General features: G+C 45.5%; 1 protein-coding gene across 1 annotated transcript in view; it reads right to left on the reverse strand.

Moving 5' to 3' along the window:
* LOC139416126 (DENN domain-containing protein 4C-like) overlaps positions 1-14,941 on the reverse strand; it is a 74,439-nt gene that overhangs the window by 10,487 nt on the left and 49,011 nt on the right. The window contains 17 exon segments of the mRNA XM_071164447.1: positions 2,599-3,800; positions 3,994-4,137; positions 4,553-4,678; positions 4,956-5,126; positions 5,374-5,521; positions 5,905-6,033; positions 6,305-6,511; positions 9,020-9,152; positions 9,461-9,594; positions 9,769-9,807; positions 10,126-10,271; positions 12,119-12,337; positions 12,742-12,842; positions 13,026-13,201; positions 13,410-13,554; positions 14,468-14,526; positions 14,683-14,749. Of these exon segments, the coding sequence (XP_071020548.1) occupies positions 2,599-3,800; positions 3,994-4,137; positions 4,553-4,678; positions 4,956-5,126; positions 5,374-5,521; positions 5,905-6,033; positions 6,305-6,511; positions 9,020-9,152; positions 9,461-9,594; positions 9,769-9,807; positions 10,126-10,271; positions 12,119-12,337; positions 12,742-12,842; positions 13,026-13,201; positions 13,410-13,554; positions 14,468-14,526; positions 14,683-14,749 (3,346 nt within the window).

Raw genomic sequence — 14,941 nt, forward strand, 5'->3', positions numbered from 1 at the left:
TGAGGTCCAAAATTATTGAGACGTGATACAGATTATCAAAAATAATTGTAGAAAATAAATCATTCAAATACTTAGGTATATTTTATGCTAAAGACAAAGTGGGGAAATGTAATTATTTTATACTTATACAATTGCTTGGAGAAAGAGATTTTGTTTTACAAGTCAATGTTTTTTTTCTCAAAAAAGGTATGGGTCAAAATTATTGACACCCGATTTCAAAGGCACCAAACCTTTTTTTTATTTTTTAAATGGTTTATGAGATGGGAGAACACATTTGGAGGGAGTTTCCTCCATACCGAATTAATCCGCGTCTGCGTGTATGGGGATTGCCTTCTTCAATTCAAACCACAAGTATTCAATAGGTTTCAAGTCTGGAGACAGATGACCATTGCAAAATTTTGATTTTGTGGCCAATGTTGTGTATTTTGATGTGTGCTTGTGGTTATTGTCTTGCTGGGAGGTCCACTAGCAGCCAAGGTTTATGGCAAAAATGTCCTGGTACTTGGTAAAGTTCATGATGCCGTTGACCTTAACAAGGGTCCTAGGACCAGTGGAAGGTATCGGAAGGCAAAACAAAATATATTAAAAAAAATCACCTTTATAATAAAACTTTGCATGCATTATCCTCGCTTTCGGGTACAGGCATAGAGCAGTAGAGTAGAGGCGATTGAAGAAGTTGCACACATGGAGATAAGGTTTTGTAGCCTCGGGTCTGGGAAAATGTTTGCCTTCTATAAACACACCGCATGCAATTCTACATCATTTCAGACGACTGAAGACGTCATTCTTCTTTCTTTTTTTTATACCTCACAAATGATAGTCTACTTTGAAGCTGACGAGAATCTGAGATCAATAAAGACGACCTTGCCTTGAATCTATCACTAGCCTAGGCCTAGGTGTGCGGAGACACATTGTACAACATGAGGACGAAATTATAGTCCTGAAAAAGCTTTCCAGTTTCACTGACTCACCCGATGATGTGCAGCTCACTCACCGGCGGTGGCCCCTTGTCAAAAGCCTCTCTCTTGTTTGACATTGTAAAACAATGTTGTTCGCTCAATATGTCTATTTGGAAGTTGATAACATATTTAGTGGCCTACAGTCAGACTAGAGTCTTCTCTTTTCAGCAGGAGCCATTTACTTTCCAACCTGTCGTTTCCCCACGATTGTATTTGAAGTATTGCGAAAGGCATGTTAAGGCTGCATGCTGTTCACTGACAGATTTGCCACGCATTTCCAACTGTAGGCAATGCCTTGTGATTGGCTACACTCCACAGTTAGGCAATAATTAAAGTCTATTGATCCTCGTGGCTACTCCTTGTGTAGTCTTCGGAATGAGTTTATTTATTTCTGAACAGTTGGCAGTAATTCTAGAACTTTGGAAAATGTATTTCAACTTATCAGGGGTGCTGTGGCACCACCAGCATCCTTCCCATGGCTATGATTCTATAAGGAAATAAATGATGAAGTATGACTCTGGAGAGATGGTAGTGGCAGGGTCATGTCTATCAGAGCAGAGAGGGAAAGCGATCATAGAAAGTGAATCTCATTCTAGTTCTGTGAGAGATACAGGTGCGCTTCTCTCTCACCACAGCAATGGCCACACGTTGGTCTATAGGCTACAATGTTGCGCAAATCATAAACCTGTTCCGGCAGGATCTGGCTCAAATTAGAAAGTGGTTATGGGGCTATTTTGCTTCTATAAGTTCAGACCAATTCCTGCAAATATGAATGGACAAACCCATCAATCATCAATCAATTACCATGTGAAGACGCATTGAAGCCAAATGAAGTTGGTTAAGATGGCGTCTCATGTAGACACAACATGGACAGTTTGAGCTACTCCAGGAAGTGATGTTGCAGGCTAGCTCAGTGCTGCCCCTCTCACTGAGTTACTCAAGTTGAAGAACGACCAGGGGTACTGTAGGCTGCCAAAAGCAACTAAATTATCCTAATAACTTGTGTGCGACATACATCTGGTGAATTAGAAGCAATTATTGGTACTATTTTTTGTATTTAAACGGAGATTGCAATTTTTCCATTTACTATAATGGGGGATCCTGTTTTCTGCCTGCAGTACCACGGTCGGCCTTGAACTTCCATGGCTTCAATGAGAGGGGGGGGGGCAGTCATTCGCCACTGGAGCAGATGAAGGATATCAAGGATTTGGAAAGGTTCTGTATGGAGGACTGGTCTAAGATCCCTCCCAATGTGTTCTCCAATCTCATAAAACTATTTTTTTTGAAAGGCCGTTATCCTTGTAAAGTGTGGTATTAAAAGGTATTTAAAACAGGTGTCAATTTTTACCCCCAACTTTGAGAAAAAAAGTATTACTTCTTAAACAAAATCTCTTGCACCAAACAATTGTATTAGTATAAAATAACATCACTTACCTTTTTTTTGTTGCATACAATATAGCTCAGTATTTGAATTCCTTATTTTATACAGTAATTTCTGTTAATCTTTGTCAAGGGTGTCAGACCTCACTGTATGTAATCCGACTGTTGCAGGTTATTATTGTGAAATTAATGACCATTTTACTTGATCTTTTAGTGAATCTAGCTATGTATGCATGTTCTGCAGTCCATCCCCGCTCACCTCGTCGTCAGAGTAAGAGTAGGCTGAGGCCACAGCCCCCCACACCTTGCTGGCCAGGTTCCCTGCCTGCTTCATGCCTGATTTCAACACGTCTATCTTGGGTCCCGAGAGCAGGGTGTCCATCTTCATGCCCGAGATGGAGTTGATGACCGACCCCAGCGAACCACTCTGCGACGACCTCACCAGCGCAGTCAGTGGCGACGACCTTGGGCTGGCCACAACACCCCTGGAAGAGGCAGGGCTTCTGGAGGCCTTCACGGCGAAGGTCTTGGAGCGCGTGACTGCTGCGGGGCTGCGTTTAGGCGTCGTGTCCCCGTTTGACCCCCCTGGGTGTTTGACAGGGGGCACGGGGAGGCTGGACCTCCGTTCTTGAGGTTGCTTCACTGGGGCAGCATCCGGGGAAGGGTCCCCTCCCTGGCCCTCCTGGTGGAGCTCCATGCTACAGGATTTGGGGCCAAGCGGGCTCCGGAGGCTCATGTACATCTCAATCTCGTCTGCCAGGTTTCGGGACACCATGGGAAGCAGGGATTGTGGCAGCTCCTGACTGGTTACGGAGGCTAACTCCTCGTGCTCCGAGACAAGGAGGGAGAGGGGGTCTGCCCCTACCTGCACCTCCTTAATCTCCAAGGTTGGCAGAGAAATAGAGCCCCTCCCCCCTGAATCTCTTTCCTCATCTTCCTCCTCCAACTTTAGACCCATCTCATCCTCCCCTAACTTTAGACCCATCTCATCCTCCCCTCCTGCCTCCTTCCGGTCACCTTTCATCCTCTTCTCCTCTTTCCCTAACCCCTCCTCCAGTGGGGTTGGGTCCGTTACTGGCCCCTCCTCCTCTGACAGTTTCCCCAGCGTCGGACCCCGCCCCTCCTCAGAGTCCAACTCCAGGTCCTTAAAGAGGGCTTTGGCAGCACTGGGAAGCGGCTTTGAAGGCGGGGGGGTGGTGCCGCCCCCAGAGAGAGCCGCCGCCAAGATCCGTGCATCGGCGCCCATGCGGCTGACGATGTGGTCCACACCATGTTTCTCCATCAGCATGCCGGCACGGCTCTCGGCGCTGAAGCTGCAGCTGCGCTCCGAGAAGGCCTTCTGGCGCTGGACCTGGACTGCAGGCCCCGCCACACCGGAACCACCCGGAGCTGCAGACCTACCCTCAACCGGCAGGGAGATGTCCTCGCTCTGGCTGCGCAGAGAGAACAGCTTCCCAGGGGCTGTCGGTAGAGATGAACACATAGGCATGCCTTCAATACCAGGGGGACATTTTCTGTCCACAATTTTCCCCAATAACCATAAGCAGAGGTCAGTGCTGTTTTGAAGACAAACATGTAACCACATATCAAATGTGTAAACCTCAGATATGAGATAAGGTTAAGATTTAGGTTTGAGTCTGCTCCCTTCACTCACCAGCGTCTCCTCTCTTCATGGCGGTATCAAAGCTCGCCCCTGTGGACAGTTTGACGATACTAGGGACATGTGGGAGTGCTTTCACAGGGCTGGGGGGCTCCGCTACAGCCACTGCACTGTCCACCGAGCCAGCTATCTCCGCACCTGACGAGACAAGATTGCACACCAATGGCGAAGGTGCATAAAGATAAGAGGAATTCAGATATGACGTCATTGTTTTTAGCAGTACCCAGTACGCCGCACGACATGGTTCAACGTACCAATAAAATCTGTCCAATCTACATGTATACTTTGCTACTGCCAATACAAAAACAAGTAAGAGTAACGGAGAGCAATGTACAATACTGCAAACTGAGCAAACGAGGCATCTGTGGTAAGTACATGGGGGCCGCCATCTTTATGCACGTTGGCATTGAATTATTTGTTATTTTATGTATGCTCATCAAAAAAAATGAATACGAAAGTCTGACACACTGCCTTCTCATCTAGCAGATGAACTCTCGCCATAACTATCTTATGTTATGCCTGAGACGGTGGGGGGGGGGGCTGAGCTGGTTACCGTTGTGCTGTGCTGCGGACTTGCTGCACTGATCCACAGTGATTACAAGGGCTGCTGATTGAGCCAAATCCACTAGGTCCTGGTGCAACTCATCTTTAGAGCCGTAGCCTTGATCAGACTGAACTCCTGCAGGACACAAACATACTGTCTTAATCTACCCAGTCTTTTCAGATCTGTGCACTTCTGAAGGGTAGGGACTAGAGGCTCGGCGCTGTAGGTGCAAGAAGTTAGGGTGTTGGAGCTAGAGGCTAGGAGCTAAGTGCTAGAGGCTAGGGACTAGTAGCCAGGGGCTATAGACGAGAGGTTAGGGGCTAACAGGCGAGTAGCTAGGGGCTAATAGTTCGGGGCTAGGGGAAGCTGTACATGTAGGGACTTGGTCCAGTGTCTCCAGGCTGCAGTCTACCTCCGCTGCAGTGGTTGTCTGCGGTGTCTGCTATGATGAGGCTGCGTGCGAACAGGGTGTGATCCTCTCCGTTTGCCTCGCTGGAGCTGTCTGCACTCCCGTGGCTCAGCCGGTCGCCGTTGCTGCTCGCCAAGCCGCCCGCTGACGGGCCTAAATCACTTCCTGAGCAAGCTAAAAAAGGGGAGCTACTGCACTTAACCATTTAAGTCCAATACAAACAAACATAGCAAGGGGGCTTCTACAGTATATTGTAAATAGAGAGTATTGTCCTACATACAAGCACAGGTACATTACATAGTTAAAATATATGAAAAGAGTAGAAAGTGATATGCATTTGGTGCAACAACTGTAGTGATTGCATTCTAACCTAAGTGATTGACTCTCTCCCATGCTCGGTCTCTGTGTTCGGACACCTCACCTGTCGTGATGACGGTGGGTCCTTCCATGGCGGGCGTCCGGTGGACTGCCTGTTTGAATTGAGAGAGAGCGCGCGCCACGTTGCGCACCTTGGCCCACATGAAGAGCCCACTGCGGTTCCGACTGGGCCAGGGGCCTTCCAGAACAGCCTGGAGAAATGAGTGGAGAGGAGATGAACACGGACATACTTTGGATTGAGGTATTTGTTTAGGCTAGTTTAAAGGGATAGCGCGAGATTGTAGACATTTTTGTCCCAGCATGCAGTTTGAAGTTGAAGGTAGTTTGGCCAGACATTGCTAACTAGCGCAATGACTGGAAGCCTACAGGTACAGCTAGCAAGCCAAAATCTTGCACTGTCCCTTTAAGTGCCCTAACCCTAAATGGTTGCAGTTATGTAAGGCCTAAGCAATATGGGTGAAGATCCACAACTACACATCCTAATATCCAGACCGAACATTAAAGGTTAAGGGCCAAGGCGAAGGGAGTGAAATGGGAGCGTATGCATGTGTATGGGCTGGTGTAAGTACCCTACCTTGTTGTAGTATCCGTAGGTGATAGCGTTAGGGTGCACCCCTGCCTTCTTCATCTCCACCAGGACACGGACGGCCATGACAGGCTGACCGTACACGCCACACAGCTGCATCACTACACGGTAACACACCTACAGAGGGACAGAGAGTTTGCTATGTGTGAGAGGACACAACAAGATAAAAACCTAATGGTAGTTAGACTTCCACTGAAGTTGTCATCACTGTAGTTGAAGCGATTATATGGGAGCATACACACACAAAGACTAGTTCACAAACAATCTCAGACAAATGCACGCACACACTCACTTATGTCCGCATACATCAACAGACAACCAACCATAAGCACTCACGACCCTATACCTACCCCCTCCACACACCCAGTAAACCCCAAGCTTCCCTTACCTCATCCAGCACCTCCACCTCAGATGTCCTCATCTTGAGCAGGACATTGTAGGCCTGTTGCATGGCCCAGCTCTTGGACTGAGCCAGCCTCACCCCCACGGGCAGGCAGATGAACCACAGGCTGTAGCAGTGGCTGAACAGACACTTGGCCCACAGCGGAGGGTTGGAGTAGAAGCGCTTGGCCATCTTGTAGGCCAGCTTGATCTCCTGTGGTGGGACACAGAGTTCAGTTCAATGACTTTTATTTGTCCCTTTTATGGGGGTGGGGGACGTGCACGCAATTGACTGATTATGATTGATTTTAGATGATGTATTTCCGATTATTCTCCTTCACCATTTCCTGATGGTTAGAGTTGGGAGGAGAGAGTTGGAGTGAGTGTGACTGTGCACGTTCCTAATGGTGAACCTCCCATCCCTCCGTAGAACAATGGCCAACAAATACTGCTCGTGGCCTTCTGAGGCGAGAGCGTAGACAAGAGCAGCTTAGACATAACAACGCCCACACACTGGCTTGACGTCCTGTCCCGACACCCACAACTACAGTATGTGTTTGTGCCTGTGGTGAGAATATGCGTGAATATGTTAATATGCCAGACAAAAATACACATACAGTTCTGTTGGAACTGGAACAACATATTGGCTTCCCACGAAAGAGGGAGAAAAGACAACAAGTATTGTTTCCTGGGAAGTCTATTATTCTAGAAAACAGGTCACAAGTGGCCCCTTTCCCTCCGCGCAGACACACACACTAGAGGTCGACCGATTAGGATTTTTCTACGCTGATACCGATTATTGAAGGGAAAAAAGCCGATACCGATTAATCGGACGATTACATTTTAAAAATGTGTATAAAAAATAAATATATATATATATAGTTAATATATTAAGTTAAAATAAAAGTGTTCATTCAGTATTGTTGTAATTGTCATTATTACAAATATATATATATTTATATTTGTAATAATGACAATTACAACAATACTGAATTAACACTTTTAATTTAACATAAATAAAATCAATTTAGTCTCAAATAAATAATGAAACATGCTCAATTTGGTATAAATTATGCAAAAACACAGTGTTGAGAAGAAAGTAAAAGTGCAATATGTGCCATGTAAAAAAGCTAACGTTTAAGTTAATTGCTCAGAACATGAGAACATATGAAAGCAGGTGGTTCCTTTTAACATGAGTCTCCAATATTCCCAGGTAAGAAGTTTTAGGTTGTAGTTATTATAGAAATTGTAGGACTATTTCTCTCTATAATACTTGTATTTCATATACCTTTGACTATCGGATGTTCTTACAGGCACTATAATATTGATCTCGGGAGTTGATAGGCTTGAAGTCATAAACAGCGCTGTGCTTCAAGCATTGCGAAGAGCTGCTGGCAAACACAGGAAAGTGCTGTTCGAATGAATGCTTACGAGCCTGCTGCTGCCTACCACCGCTCAGTCAGACTGCTCTATCAAATATCAAATCAAACTTCATTATAATAAACACAGAAATATGAGCCTTAGGTCATTAATATGGTCAAATCCGGAAACTATAATTTCGAAAACAAAACGTTTATTCTTTCAGTGAAATACAGAACCGTTCCATATTATATCGAATGGGTGGCATCCATAAGTCTAAATATTGCTGTTACATTGCACAACCTTCAATGTTATGTCTTAATTATGTAAAATTCTGGCAAATTAATTACGGTCTTTGTTAGGAAGAAATGGTCTTCACACAGTTCGCAACGAGCCAGGCGTCCCAAACTGCTACATATACCCTGACTCTGCTTACACAGAACACAAGAGATTTTCCTAGTTAATATTGCCTGCTGACAATCATTCCTTTTAACTAAATATGCAGGTTTAAAAAAATATATACATGTGTATTGATTTAAAGAAAGGCATGGATGTTTATGGTTAGGTACATTGGTGCAACGACTGTGCTTTTTTCGCGAATGCGCTTGTTAAATCATCACCCGTTTGGCGAAGTAGGCTGTGATTCAATGATAAATTAACAGGCACCGCATCGATTATATGCAACGCAGGACAAGCTAGATAAACATGTAATTTCATCAACCATGTGTAGTTAACTAGTGATTATGTTAAGATTGATTGTTTTTTACAAGTTAAGTTTAATGCTAGCTAGCACCTTACCTTGGCTCCTTAATGCACTCGCTTAACAGGTGGTCAAGCCTGCCATGCAGTCTCCTCGTGGATTGCAATGTAATCGGCCATAATCGGCATCCAAAAACGACGATTACCTAATTGTTATAAAACTTGAAAATCAGCCCTAATTAATCGGCCATGCCTCTAACACACACACGCCTCACTCTTCCTGCTCTTCCATCCCTGTCCAAATAAAAGCTAGTGTTGGAGGCTGACGCGTGCAGACTGGCTTTGAACCCCTCCTCTGACCTACTGTAAATAAGTTTCTGCTGGTGACTGTGGTGAGTCATTTATTGTTATTGGAGCCATCACAGCCTGAGAAAATGACTCCGCAGCAGACGGCGTCCATTGCAGGTTAGGTTAGGTTATTCCCTGACTGGGGAAGTGGTTAGGTGGTCAGTACAGCAAGCTTGCAGTGGGTAGAACCAGAACGATCAGGAAAGTACCGGAATTTGTTAGTCAGTTTCTTTTGTTGTTTTCCCCCCTTCCCTACAAAGCTGCAATAAAGCAAACAGTTGCACCTGCTTATCTGTCTGACTGTGTGATCGTGTACCTGCTTGGTTCTCTTGGCCAGTAGTGCAGGGCTGCTGGACAGGCTGGCCCCAGGTGTACTACTCCTCAGCGCTGGTATCACCTCCCTGGGGCGGTCAAACAGGTCCATACACAACCGTGGAAAACTCTTATAACTAAAAGAGAGGGAGAAGGGGAGAGAGAGAGAGACAGACAGAGGGACAGAGAGAGAGAGAGAGAGAGAGAGAGAGAGACAGAGAGAGAGAGACACACAGAGAGAGCAGAGAAAAGGGAGATGCCACAGGTATGAGAGTGAAGCCAATGCAGACCCGCTTCCGATCCTCCTGGCCAGGTCTTGGGTCAACCTTTCACCACAGATTTACACATACTACGCTCACACTATAAAACACTACCGGGCTCACTGGTGTTATAGTAATGCCAATGTGTTAGTGGTGCAGCAGGAATTAGAGGGGTATAAGCTCACCTGTAGTGGGCAAGGGGGTCGGACCCTTCCTCGGTGGCGGGGGGTTCTGGGGGCATGACAAAGACAGTGTGCTCGCTCTTCTGTGATTCGTCTAGTTCCATAAGCTTGGTGTCCTCTGAGGACTCACCCTCCACCTGTGGAGAGGGAGACATGTTGTCAGAGTCCACCCACATGGCCGTACACACACAGACAAATAAAATCACCACAACCAGATCAAAAACCGTTCTTCTAATCGATGCATAAAAAGTTGACAGACCCCAGTTGGAAAAGGAGATGTGTTAAAACATGATTACGGTGTGAGGGATTACCTTAGTGCCTTTGTCGTTGCCTTTATCGGAGGGAAATAGCTGCAGGGGGAAAAAGTGAAAGGAACAGATTCAATCAGAGGAAATGAGCCTTCCTCTGTCAGACTCCCTTGGAGGAATGTTCCGACCGTAAAACAACACGTAACAAAAAGGTATTTCATGGGGAACGGTGGAAGCTGAAAAATGCCACAGAAATTGGGTTCGAAAATGTACGTCTGTATGAGGCACTAGGATGATGGAGGGAAGACATATTCTTGTCTAGCAGGGTTTGGGGGTACATTTTCAATTCAATTCCTGGCTTGATGGGAGTCTGAATGGAATTTGCTCCAACACTGATCCCTGGTTCTTGTCAATGCTCACCTTCTCAATGCAGTCATCGAAGAAGGCCAGGCCCGTATCCTTGTCGCTGACGAACGTGCACTCCTCAATGAAGCGAATGAAGATCTGAGTCTTGGTCAGCTGGGAGTAGAACTTCTGGTGGGTGCGCTCCCTGCTCCTCAGAAACCCTGGGAGAGGACAGAGAGCCAGGTCAATGGGCCTATTTCATAGGAAATATGCAGGAAACATTTCTGCAGCATTCAAGGTCCCCAAGAACACAGTGGCCTCTATCATTCTTAAATGGAAAAAGTATGGAACCACCAAGACTTTTTCTCGAGCTGGCCGCCTGGCCAAACTGAGCAATCGGGGGATTGAGAAATGGTTTCATCAGACCAGAGAATCTAAGATTGAACTATTTGGCCTGAACGCCAAGCGTCACATCTGGAGGATACCTGGCACCATCCCTACGGTGAAGCATGGTGGTGGCAGCATCATGCTGTGGGTATGTTTTTCAGTGGCAGGGACTGGGAGAATAGTCAGGATCGAGGGAAAGATGAACAGAGCAAATTACAGAGAGATCTTTGATTGAAACCTGCTTAGGACCTCAGATTGGAGTGAAGGTTCACCTTCCAACAGGACAACGACCCTAAGCACACAGCCAAGACAACGCAGGAGTGTCTCTGTCTCTGAATATCCCTGAGTGGCACAGCCAGAACCTGGACTTGAACCCAATCAAACATCTCTGGAGAGATCTGAAAATAGCGGTGCAGCGACCCTCCCCATCCAACCAGACAGAGCTTGAGTGGACCTGCATAGGAAAGTGTGTGATAAAATCCCCAAATACAACTGTGCCAAGCTTGTAGCGTCATACCCAAGAAGACTCGAGGCTGCAATCGCTGCCAAAGGTGCTTCAACAAAGTACTGAGTAAAGGGTCTGAATACTTATGTAAATGTGATATTTACATTTTTAATACATTTGCAAAAATGCCTAAAAACCTGTTTTGCTACAGTCATTGTGGGGTATTGTGTGTGGATTGATGAGGGGAAAAGACAATTTAATTCATTTTAGAACAAGGCTGTAACGTAACAAATGTGGAAAAAGTCAAGGGGTCTGAATACTTTCCAAATGCACCGTATATCACTACTCTTCAGAATGTATTATATAAGTGAAGGTGAAGGTATTCAACCCAGGTGTGTAGCCAATAAAGCTAGCCATTATAAATGTGCAGCTCTTTCCCCACTGGTTCTGCAGCTTCCATTGGCCTTCATGGACCTAAATGAGGATGTGATCGATGCCTTTCCAAAAAGCCTACGTCAGTGGAAGTCTTTACAGCTAATGCCATGGATGATTGATTTCTGACACTGAGCAATCACTAAGTAGACCTGTGAAATCGGAGATCTGCCTGCTATGAACACTTGGAGGAGTCAGATAGGCTTTCTGTTTAACACAGACCCTGGAGTTGACATCAACATAACGCATAAAATACATTGCGCAATTTAAATACTTTGAGAAATGTGTGTGATTGCAACAAATAAAAATTGGACTTTTCTGATGTTTTAGTATACTCAAAATTCAAAAAGGCACTCGCACATCTGAGCCATCTTTGTTGCAGGTGCATGGTAACCGTTGAATAAGATGAGAAAAAAGAAGGCATCCGCACACTGCTCTTGATAGCATCACTGATCTTTAATAAGCTTTACGTATCAGCCTCACGGCCTTCGTCAGAGCTTTTTAAATTAGTGCCCCTATGTAGACCTTTTTCTGATGTGTTAGTATACAAAGTATTATTTTTTTAAATTTTACATCGACAACCCTTTTGTCTGTTTTATGTAGTCTCTTGAGAACTACAAAACAGCGCCTGCATAAGATTTTGTTCTGGGTGCTGCGATTAATGTTCTGGGCAAATAAATGAAGGACTAAAAATGATCCATCCATTCTCCATTGTTATCATGTGAGTCTGCAGCGGTGGCCTTCTCGGAGGGGGCCTGGGTGATGGGTTTGAGGTAAGAGCGGTAACACACAGCCTGCACTAACCCTGTAGGTCGTATAGTGAGTCTGCGGAGGTGGCCTTCTCGGAGGGGGCCTGGGTGATGGGTTTGAGGTAAGAGCGGTAGCCCTTCAGGATGTTGGCCATGAAGCGCAGCAGGGCCTCTTGGATCTCCATCTCCAGGGAGGTCATCTTCTTGTGCCAGGTGAAGTCCGCCTCGATGGGGGTCATCTCCACCGCCAAGCCCTCCTGGGCTGTCCGACGCACTGAAAACAGCCACCAGACCGGATATTTACCTTTCTCGTTTTATTCAAATGTAACATACCAAAAAAGTTGGTCCTCTGTCGCTCAGTTGCAACGCCAAGCTAGTGGGTTCGATTCCCGGCAACACCTGTACGTGAAATGTATGCACGCATGACTGGAAATAGGATCTGCTAAAGCAAATATATTATGATTATATTACATGAGCATAGCAGGCTGAATGCACCATTTACTCATTATCGGCTGGACAGCTAGAATTCTTTCATAATTTATATCTAAAGACATATATTCATAAAGAATTAACTTCTATATCATTCGTACAATTAGTGTACTTTTATCCTGAATGCACTGGCCATGAAGCAATTGCTATGAGAAACCCGTTGAGGTGACTGTGACTATGTGTACCTACCGATGCCCAGCTGGTGGTGCAGGTTGGCCAGGGAGTTAAACAGGCTCTTGCAGGGTTTCTTTGGGAGGTTTTTCCAGTTACTGTGTCTCTTTTCATCAGACCTACACAGTTGGTTCAGAATAGTGTTTTTGGAATATGCTCATTCTCGTGTAAATAACAAAATATTTAACATGCGATATATGTACCGAAAAACTGCTTGGCGGTATCGACAACAGGATAAAGTGTGTAAACAGATCCACATGTCAAAATGGGGGAAATGCTCCTTTAAAGTGTATGGATCTTACAGGTAAATAGTGTTGGTGTCCAGGTCCACACAGACCACGTCCGGCGGGGGGTCATAAAGGTCAAAGTAGCGGGAGTCCACGCCCACGATGAAGGGAAAGGGGGCATTGAGGACCCCCGCCAGGGAGAGCGGGCAGAGGGGGATGTACGGGCACTGCCACTGGAACGGGAAGATCATCTGGAGAGAAGAACACAGATGGAGAGAACATTTATTTAACATTTTGATCTAACTTTTAACCTAAAATCAGTCCTACATGGGCCACAAGCTGTATATAAAAGCTAACTGGATAAAAACTCCAACCAACTAACTAATCAATACCATTTTATTTGAAAAGTCCTTTTTACAACATTCTAAAAGCTGAATGACCATATCCTGTATCACTCACCGCCACTACGGCCTCTGCTACCCCGGTGAGTACAGCGGGTCTCAGGGAGTGAAGCAGGATCTTACTCTCCAGCAGGACAAAATGCAGCAGCGTGGCACAGTTCTCAGAGCCCAGGTTCATCAGCAACGTACTGTAGTCTGCCCCACTGAGGAGAGGAGAGGAGGAGAGACAGGAGGGGATGAGAGGCAAGTTGGGAACAGAGGAGCACAGAAGGATTGGGGAAACCATTCAAACCAGACTCAAGGATACAATGGGTGGGTCATCAAAGGTTGGATTGGATGAAGGGCAGCCGTCTTTGAAGGGAGGTTTGTATTTGGTACAGGTGAAAAAAAAGTTGAAACTTTCCAAAGCAGCAAACACTTGTAAATCTGGCCCAAAGGCACCAGCCAGCAAGTCTTCCAGTCCCCAAAGTCATGATCTCTCTAGCTGACCAACAACAACATATTCCACACTGAAATTATAAACCTGGAGAGGAAAGAGCCTGATGATAATGATGGAACATCTGGTATTTTCAGAACATTTTGAGGTTTGTTGGCAGAATGCAATGGCAGCATAACAGTTTATTTAATATGTACAGGCTGGGCTTATGCACCTAATAATGAAGGACCTGTCCACAATGTGACAGACAGGCAGTGCTGTTTCTGGCAGTCCCAATGCCTGTTTTCTATTGGCTGTTTCAAAGCGTGACTATTTGACCTCGGAAAACTGACATGAATTAATGCGTTTTGCATTACCAAACTAGAACCTTTGGAGGGTGCTGGATGATTGATTTTTTTCTAACCCCGGTATTTCCTCTGGAAAATATGTGGTTGATGATCTGCAATGATAACAATAACTGGGCCCAGTTTCTCTTTCTGTTCCTGAAGCCTAGACTTTCACAGCTCTAAACTTGTGGAGAAACGAAGCTACGAGGATACGGTGACGGTTCTGATTTTTCATTGTGTGTTTGTGTTCTAAATGTGTGCAAGTACAAAATCAGATTGAGCCTTTGAGACAGCCAATAACGTCCAGGAGAACACACACTCGCATTGATCCATTCAGCCAGCTTTAAATCGTACCTGAGAGGGAGAGGAGTACACACAGGTTGGGCGAGCATCAAGGTGTCGTGTGCAGAGAGCTGAAAGAGAAAGCCAAAAAAATGTCACCCTGCCATGACAAGTTTTTTTTTTTCCTCCACACATCAAACACATTCATTCACATAAAGGTACAGACACAGATGCAAAAACACCAACAAACTTCCCTCTCCAACACAAAAAAAACTATGGCATCTCACTTGGACCAAGATTCTGGGCCTCTGAGGTGAAGGGAAGGACACGTTGTGCATAAAGTGTGAGATGTGCCTGTCAAAGAAACAAAGCAGCAAACACAGCCACATTAGCCTCTACCAACACCCACCTACCCCTCTCCAAACTATCAAATGAATTTATAAAAACTCAAATACATGTATAAAACACATACATCTTGAGCTGCGCCTGATTTAGCTGTCCTGGTACAATGGAACCAATGGAATAGTCCCAAAAGTGCAAACCACA

This window comes from Oncorhynchus clarkii, chromosome 9, assembly GCF_045791955.1.
Source record: "Oncorhynchus clarkii lewisi isolate Uvic-CL-2024 chromosome 9, UVic_Ocla_1.0, whole genome shotgun sequence".
Classification (NCBI taxonomy): Eukaryota; Metazoa; Chordata; class Actinopteri; order Salmoniformes; family Salmonidae; genus Oncorhynchus; species Oncorhynchus clarkii.